The sequence below is a fragment of the Camelina sativa genome, chromosome 3 (genome assembly GCF_000633955.1).
Source record: "Camelina sativa cultivar DH55 chromosome 3, Cs, whole genome shotgun sequence".
NCBI classification, from domain to species: domain Eukaryota; kingdom Viridiplantae; phylum Streptophyta; class Magnoliopsida; order Brassicales; family Brassicaceae; genus Camelina; species Camelina sativa.
Genome location: NC_025687.1, coordinates 15489267 through 15498767, shown reverse-complemented (window position 1 = coordinate 15498767; position 9501 = coordinate 15489267). Strand labels below are relative to the sequence as shown.

Genomic DNA, 9501 nt, shown 5'->3' with positions numbered 1-9501 from the left:
ACATACTTAAGAATATCATTGGTTTGAGATTTCACCAATTCATCTTGTCTCTCTTTTCTCTTCCTATTCGCACATCCACTTGGCTGGTTCCGAATTCTATTGCCTGGCAGCATTTTCTACAAATCAGAATAAGATGAGTTTATTTGATGAGAATTGTCACTGAGAACACATAAAACAAAAAATTAGCTTTTACTTTTAGTGGAGACTCCATGTACAGAAATTAGCTTAAACATAAGGTGTAAAAAATTATAATTAATCTCAAGTCTCAATTACCACTGGTGATTGATGATGGGCAGTGTGTGTTTTGGCGGAGACGGAAGATCAATGGAACCATCAAATAAAAAAGTTTGGAGTTTTTCTTTTTAATTCAGTTGCTATTTTTAATCGTAGAATTTTTTATGTAATATATAAGATAAAAGAGAATATTATGGTTTAGAAAAATAAGAAAAAAAAATCGTGAATACAATAAACTTGGGATTTGAACCTCTACTGGAGAGAACTCGAGCTAAAACAAAAAAACCACCACACCAAATAAACTTCTACAAATTGATGCCCCTAAAATATTTATAATATTTGGCGCCTAAAGCCCTTGCTTTATGGGCTTTAGGTCAGGGCCGACACTGAATATTAGCATCGATTTGATATAAATCGATACAAATTACTTGCATCGATAAAATGTAAATCATTTTTTAAAGTGATGCAGATTATTTTTGCATCATTTAAAACTGATACTAATATAGAAAATATATGATGTAATACCACACTTTTTTGTAGTGTACAAGTTGAGACTCAAGATAAACGTCACACCCACAATGTGTTGTAGTTTTCTTTTCAACCCTTCCCAAATTAATTAGAAAGCAAAGAAACTTGATCAAATTAATACTCATAGATATTATTTCATTTCTTTTTTGTGTGTAACCTTAGAAGTTCCAAAACTTTCTCATAATCTCTCTTCTAACTTGAGATCATTTCTAAATTAGTTTATTTCCTCATAGACCGAAATAGTTTAGAGTAGTGTAATCCCTATGAGATTAAATATTTTCACTAGATAGTTAGAGCCAGAAAAGAAAGAATATATATATATATATATATATATATATATATATATATNATATATTAAAAAAGTATTTTTACTTAAAGGAAAGAAAGTAAAAGATAAAAACTTACTGAGAACTCTCAATGAAGAATACGATTGAAAAGGCGATTGTCCAGACGGTTAGTTTTTGGTTCTGGATCCTCAAGCATGTCTTCTTGGGGATGGTTGATGTCAGTTGCGCCGGCGTCGTGGAGCAGTTTCCACTCCACGATTGCGTGGCGGTTATCTCCACGAAGTGCTTTCCACTTCATGATGTTCATGAGACGGTTATCAATAGAGGCTATGTAATGACCCTCACCAAGAGTAAAAATCCAAACTAAAATTTTGGAGAAAAGGACCCGGAGAAGACTTAGCAAGGTGGAGAAAAGAAGAATAAGAAGAATGACTGAAGAAAAGTCCGAAGAAAAATCAACCAGTCGAAAGATGGCCAATGGTTGAAGTCAAAAGGCCAAGACCAAAAAGAAGTTGAAGAAGAAGAATGGCCAAGTCAAAAATCACGAAAAGGTCATGGTACGGTCAGGACAGACGTACACGGACAGGGACGGTACGGACGGACGTACATGGTCGGAGGCGGTACGGACAGACGTACAAGGTCGGGCACGATACGGACACTTTGGACGTACGCGGACAGAGATGGTACGCACAGGTCGGACGTACATGGACAAAGATGGTACAGACCGAGTAAGGACGGGAAAGGACGGACGCATGGGGAGTAGAGACAGTACGGACTGGGAAGGACGAACGCATGCCGAGTACAGATGGTCAAGGACCAGTACAGCCGGTGAAGACCGAAAGGTTGCGGTACAGTCAAGAAGTACGTGGTACAGTCAGGAAGTACGCGGTATAGTTAGGAAGTACGCGGTACAGTCAAGAAGTACGTGGTACAGTCGGGAAGTACGCGGTACAATCAGGAAGTACGCGGTACAGTCAGGAAGTACGCAGTACAGTCGGCAGTATGCGGTACGACCAGGAAGTTGCGGTACTGATGATCGGAGATGCGTTACGGACAGAGACATAGCAGACGGACCGAGAACTTGCGGAATGCATCAGACGAAGTGTGCGGTAAACACGGTTTTGCGCAGAAACGCTGTACCGACCATATAGCGATCCTAAATTTAAGGAGCGATTGTTTAGCGATTAAAGAGATTTTTCCACATGAAATCAACCAATAGGATTTCATGCAACTTAGAGGATTAATCATTGTGTTGTTGACACAAATAAAAGACATAATCATTATGTCTTAAGGAATTGGCCAATGGGGATTCATGCACCAAAAAGATGGGAGACAAAGGGAGATTCTCCTTTCTCCATCAACCAATCCGCACACATGCAAGAAGAAGAAGAGAATCTCTTAGCTTGCTCACCAAGTCGCCAAAATGAGTGGAGGAGAATCTAACCGTGTGTTTGACATGCATTGGGGGAATGCACCGCCCAAAAATCTCTATAAATGGGAGCTCACCCTTCTCATTTTCTTCATTCACCCAAAACACAAAGAAAACTTAAAAATTTTCTAAGTTTTACTCTCTCATTGTTGACAGAGAGGAAGACCGGAGCGAAGCACTGTCGGGACGCCGTTCGGGGTCGAGGAGAGACGCGGTACGTGGTCGCTGTTCGGAGACGCGGTACGTAGACGCTGTTTGGAGACGCAGTACGCGGACGCTGTTGGATGCAGTTGGACGCGAAGAAGGAGTTGTCTGATCCGCGGTGCCGTGAAGTCCAATCAACAATCTGCTGACTCTTCGCGAGTCCTATGGTGAGTTCTGTGGTAGTTTTGCGTGGGGTGCTGCATGGTTCCTATGGACCATGTACGTACCTACTGTGTGATGCATTTAGTCTAGGTTCATGTTAGAACTAGTTAAATGTTGCATGCATTAAATTGGTAGGATTCATGCTATAATTCATGTTTAATCACATAGAATTATGCTAGGAATCACCATGCATGTTGAGAAATTGATGAGAATTGAGCTGCATATTTTCATGAAGAATTTGATGCATTTTTAGCAATTCGGCTTGCTTAAAATTTGGATAAAGGACTTGCATGCGTAGTTGAATGAGTAGATTTTTATTTGCAATTTTTATTGCTTAAAAATCGGTTTAAATTGGTTGCATGCATGTAGACCAATCTAGGATTGCTTGAATTTTTATTCTTGATTCCTGTTGATTGTTGTGTGTTTCTTGCTTGATTTTTCTTGCTTGTTTTGCTTGATTTATCTTGCTTGAATTGGTTGTTTAGTACTAAATTCTTTGCGTTTTTACTCTTAGAAGTTGAGTACTTATCTTAGCTAGTCTCTCGAATTATATTTGTTATTTTTCTCGAGTCGTAGCTAGGATAGAGTAGTCGATCTTCTGTTCCTCCTATTGTTTATTGTCTCGTGGAAGTTCTCAACGACCACTTACGCGGGACAATGTCGGCGGCTAGCTAGCCACTAGCGCGACAGCTACTTGATGTCGTAGCATGGGATGGGTCATGCAGGTTACCTTTGTGGTATCAGCATGGACAGAGAGGTGAGGAGCGGAACAGATTATCGAGGGCCCATAGGTGAAAGAGTCTAGGATAGTTGAGTAACCCTTAATTATTCTAGTCGTCTTTGTGTTGTTAGGTGAAAGAGTCTAGGATAGTTGAGTAACCCTTAATTATTCTAGTCGTCTTTGTGTTGTTAGGTGAAAGAGTCTAGAATATTCAAGTTACCCTTGTTCCGTTCTAGTCGTCTTGTTCATCACGTAGGAGTGAAGAGTCTAGTGTGTCGAGTCGATTCGAGTCTTGCTTGAACTAACCCTCTTTGCTTGCTTGTTTGTTGTTTGCTTCCGCTATCGTTTCTGTTGCGTAGCTTTGATTGCTTGCCTTGCTTGTTTTCCTTCCTTGTTGGGGTAGTCGGGGTGGGGAAAGTAGAAGCATGTTTAGGAAAGGGGTACCCATGCTCACTGAGTAATCTTAGATTACTCATGATAATATTATTGTCTTGCAGGAGTTTAGGAAGAGTTAGAGCCGGAGCGAACTTAGGGTGCCAAATAGGATTGATTTCTGTGTTTTTGTAAAATCCTATATTTTCCTAAAATGTATTCTACGGAAATATCCGACTATTATGTGTATTGATTTGATAACTTATTTTCAATGTAATATTTTATTAAAGTAATATAATTCGGTTTTTGGGGGAAAACATGGCAAGTTGCATTTGATACATTGGCCTTGTCCGGGCCAACACAACGCACCAGGACCGCGAGGGTTGCAAAGCCTAAGCGAACCTCGGCTGCGGGCGGGCTCGCGTCCAGGAGGACTGGTCGGGAAGCTGCAGCTTCCGTCCCTCGACCGGACCACCAGGGTGCGGTTCCCATACGTGGCGTTCCGTGGCCGTCCGTGCTCTTGTCCAGGGCATAGGACTGGTTCGGGGGCATTACAGGCTACCTCTATAAAAGCCGATTGAAAGATCTTCATATGCTCTATACTCCACCACCAATATCAACTACTATCCTCTTTCCATTCCGTTTTTACAGTGTTCTTGTCCAAAATGCTGATAATTTGCGAAGAACGGTCCAAGACATCAACTTGGGGGCGGATGATGCCCCTATTGCAATTCCGGTAGACGTAGTGGCCAATGCAGCAGCGGAATATTGTTTCATTCTCATGGGCCGTCTAGTCATGCCCCGCCGCCAAAACCTCTGTTCTATCATTGCTTCGATGCCACAAATTTGGGGTCAAGCCGGATTGATTCATGGTTGTATCGTGGGTGGTAACCAACTTCAATTCATCTTCCCTACTGAAGGAGAAATGGAATTGGTCCTTCGTCGTGGCCCCTGGGCTTTCAATGACTGTATGTTGGTGCTCCAACGCTGGTACCCGAATGAGAACCCACCACTCATTGATTTCATCCTCTTCTGGGTGCAAATTCGAGGGATCCCATTCCAGTTTCTCAGTAGAGAAGTCATCTCCTAGATTGGACGCTCAATTGGCAACCTTTTGGATGTCGACTATGATGTAGAAGTGGTTGCTCGAGTGGAATTTGTACGTGTACAGATCCACTGGGACATTGACCTTCCTTTACGCTTCCAGCGACATATACAATTTCAAGATGGAGTTAATACCCTCCTGCGATTTTGCTTTGAAAGGCTCTGGGGCTTTTGTGAGGTCTGTGGTATGCTAACACATGATACTGGCGCTTGTATTTTACAAAATGGAGGCGAAGAACAATTTGAAGAACCTGGTGATGATGAAGGATTGCCATCACTTGCTGGACAACAAAATAGGGGTGTGATCATTCGAGAGATTGTTACTAAAGACCAAATAGAAGCAGAACATAGAGAAGACCCGCTACCTGATGATCAGATTCAAGAGGAAGTTGTTCATGATGAAGATCCTCACCATGATGCCTTAGCTCTCCCTGATGAATTTCATGATGAAATGGAACTGCCTGCTGAAGTTTACACTGATCAGGAGCCGGATGCACTTAACAATGCAGACATGAAGGCTCGTGGTAAACCGAAGAGAGAAGATCTGTCGGAGCAATCAGACAGAGCTGAATGTTCAAAGGTGATGGGCCGTAGAGACGGTAATGATAACATCTCAGGAGGAAGCTTGTCTCCCCAAGGACGTGAAAGAGGCGCGGTGGACCCTGAACCAACACTTCCCCCATAAGGACAACTGTTTGGAACTGTAGAGGACTAGGCAATGATCTCGCAGTTCGACGTCTTAAGGAGATTAAGAAAATTTATTCTCAAGACATCATTTGCCTAATGGAAACAAAACAAGGAGACGACGCTGTTAGATCAGTGAGTGCTGAATTAGGTTATGATCGTGTAGTAACAGTTCCCCGTAGTTTTAAGTGGTGGCATTGCTCTTTTATGGAATAGTAATATTTTTGTTTATGTTCTTTATCAATCCCCAAATCTTGTAGACACTTATGTTCAAATTAATGGATTTGGTTTCTCTTTTTCATGTGTATATGGCAATCCAAATCCATCTCTTAGACACTTGATTTGGGAAAGATTGGAAAGAATTGTAGTAGATAGAACTGGACCATGGATGGCTATAGGTGATTTTAATGAGATCAAAGGCAACCATGAAAAGAGAAGAGGTCCTCCACGCCCTGAAATTTCCTTTGCTGATTTTCAAAATATGATCCAGGTCTGCGACTTTCATGACATGAAACACCATGGTGACCCTTTCACTTGGACTGGAAAACGCCACTCGCATGACGTAGCTTGTCGCTTAGATAGAACCATGGATAATAATGAATGGCTTGATCAGTACCCAACTTCTCATGTTGAGTTTTTGGAGCTTATAGAATCAGACCATAGACCAGTCATAACCACTATTTCTAATGACGTCAACCCTCGGCAAGGACAGTTTTATTATGACAATAGGCTATCAAATAGAGATGGTTTCATTGTAGCAATAAACCGTGGATGGAACCGCAGAACACTGGGTAACATTACAAACTTGAGCACCCGACTGAAGGAATGTCGAAAAGCAATCTCTCACTGGAAACGAAGCAATCCATCTAATTCTCGAGAGGAAATTAATTTTCTGAAGTTGATTGATAAGGCACATTCGGATAGATCCTCTAGACAACAGATACAGTGTCTCCGTCACAAATTGAGCTGCACTTACGCTAATGAGGAGGAATTTTGGCGTGTAAAGAGCCGCAAAGAGTGGATATCCTTTGTTGATCGTAACACAAAATATTTCTTTGCCACCGCTAAGAGCCATACAGCCAGAAATAAGCTATATTCAATACTTGATGATGAGGGCAATGAGCACCGAGGAGATTCACACATTGGCTGAGTGTGGCACAAACGTACTTCACCAACCTCTTCAAGAGTGAATTGTCTCCTCAGAACAACCACTATCACGTCTTCCATGATTTCCAGACCACAGTAACCCCGGAGATTAACGAAGATTTAACCAAACCAGTTACAGAATAGGAAATTAAAAGTGTGATCTTCTCCATTGGCGCTACAAAGGCTCCCGGACCAGATGGTTTCACTGGTGTTTTCTCTCAACATTTCTGGGAAACGACCAAAGAAGCAATTACTCTAGAAGTTCAAAATTTTTTCAACAGTGGTACCTTTGTCCGAACTCCAACCTTCTCGGTTAATATCAATGGCAACCCCCAAGGCTTCATACAACCAGCAAGGTGAATAAGTCAAGGTGATCCACTTTCCCCATATTTGTTCATCCTTTGTGCTGAAGTCTTAAGCCATTTAATGAAAAGAGCAGAGAGAAAGGGAGACATCAAAGGAATCAAGATCAGTAATGCAAGCCCCCCAATCACTCACCTCCTCTTTGCAAATGACTCATTGTTCTTCTGTCAGGCTAACATGAGCTCATGTGCGGTTGTCAAGGAGATTCTCACACAATATGAACAAGCCTCGGGACAACAAGTCAATACAAGAAAATCGGCTTTAACCTTTGGAAAAAGAGTAAGTGAGCCAACCAAAACTCAGATCAGAAGGTTTCTCCAAATTCATAATGAAGGTGGTTGCAGCAAATACTTGGGGCTTCCAGAACAGTTCGGACGTAAGAAGACCGAACTATTCTAATACATCGTTGAAAATGTTCAAGGTAAAACAAAGGGTTGGAACAACAAATTTCTCTCTCAAGGAGGAAAAGAGATTTTATTGAAAGCAATAGTTATGGCTATGCCGGTCTATACCATGAACTGTTTTAAACTGCCAAAAGGTATTTGTGAGGATATAAAAAGGATAATCGCACATTATTGGTGGAACTCTCAACAACAAGGAGCTGGGACTCACTGGGTAGCATGGGACCGTATGAAATATATGAAGAAGGAAAAAGGGCTTGGTTTCAGAGATATTGAAAAATTCAATGAAGCGTTGTTAGCAAAACAGGCATGGTGAATTCTTCAAACCCCAACTGCCTACTGTGATGTACTCTTAGGGGGAGGTATTTCTCAGGATCGTGTATTCTTGATGCTACCAGGGGCACACAACCATCTTTTTGCTGACAATCAATCCTTATTGGTAGAGATTTATTACGGAAAGGTATACGTTATACCGTTCGGGATGGACATCAAATCCACACTTGGACAGACCCTTGGCTACACATACACCCTCCTAGACCACCACGGAAAGCCCCTACTTACCAGTCAGATGATATTCCTATTGTAGACAACTTACTACTCCTAGACAAAAGCGGTTAGAATGAACATTTAGTACGAGATAGATTCCATACAGATGATGTAGCCTTTGTTATCTCCACCAAGATCAGCATATGGCAGCACCATAATTACCTTGGTTGGCACTATACCAAGCATGGTTTATACCTTGTGAAATCAGATTTTCCATGCTAGACCCCCAGATGGAGACCCACTACTCAAGAATGAATTATGGAAAACAAAAAAACCTCCGAAATTTAAACACTTTTTATGGCGTTAACTTTCAAATGCTTTAGCAACAGGTGCTGAACTTGATAGAAGCAGAGCTGGCGCTGAACTTTCTAGGGCTACAAGCCCAAAAAAAAACTAATTGCAGCTCCTAGGGGTCGAAAATGAGTAGTGGTGCCAATATCAGGACTTCTAAACCACTGGCCTAAGGAAAACTCTTGAAGAAAACGGCTGAAATATTTATTTTATTATGCACGGCCGCAAGCCAATGCTTGGCTTACTTGGCCTCTTGGCCGGCTCTGGATAGAAGACATATCTCCGTAAACGCCTACTGCAAACGATGTACTACAGAAGTTGAGACGACATAACACCTTTTCTTCTCTTGCCCTCATGCCCAACAAGTCTGGCGTGGCTCAGATATTCCCATCAGATGCCTGCTTGATCCTGCAGTCACCGTCGAATCCAAGATTAAAGTGATTTTTGATTATCATAAACATCAGAGAATTTATGATAGACTATCTCATCTACCCTTCTGGATCTTATGGAAGCTATGGACAAGCCGAAACAAGCTTACTTTTCAGAACCTAAACAACAGTTGGCAACGTGATCTCAGAGAAGCCACACAAGAAACGGATGAATGGTTAACAATACCCACCGTACGTGCACAGCCTCATCCCACTGTTCTAAATAGTAGCAGGCTCTAAAGAACACCAAACAGCACTTGGAGATAACCCCGAATGGCTGGTTTAAATGTAATTATGACGGAAGCTTCATAACCAGAGACAGAAGAGCCACTGCATCCTGGCTACTCCGCGATGAACACAACCACTTTAGAGAAGCAGGACAGGTAACTGGAATTCCAGTATCAACAGCACTTGAAGCCGAATGCCGAAACCTTTGTTTTGCTATGAAACAAACCTGGCTAAGTGGGTTTAAAAANCTAAAGAACACCAAACAGCACTTGGAGATAACCCCGAATGGCTGGTTTAAATGTAATTATGACGGAAGCTTCATAACCAGAGACAGAAGAGCCACTGCATCCTGGCTACTCCGCGATGAACACAA

The 9501-nt window shown here is 41.8% G+C and overlaps 2 protein-coding genes across 2 annotated transcripts in view; both read left to right on the top strand.

Moving 5' to 3' along the window:
* Nucleotides 1–1384, top strand: part of LOC104779014 — an 11255-nt gene extending 9871 nt beyond the window's left edge. Inside the window, exon 2 of the mRNA XM_010503414.1 lies at nt 1272–1384. Coding sequence (XP_010501716.1) covers nt 1272–1384 — 113 coding nt within the window. The remainder of the gene's footprint in view (nt 1–1271) is intronic.
* Nucleotides 6114–6875, top strand: LOC104779013. The gene has a single exon (XM_010503413.1). It carries the CDS (start codon nt 6114–6116, stop codon nt 6873–6875), a length of 762 nt encoding a protein of 253 aa, XP_010501715.1.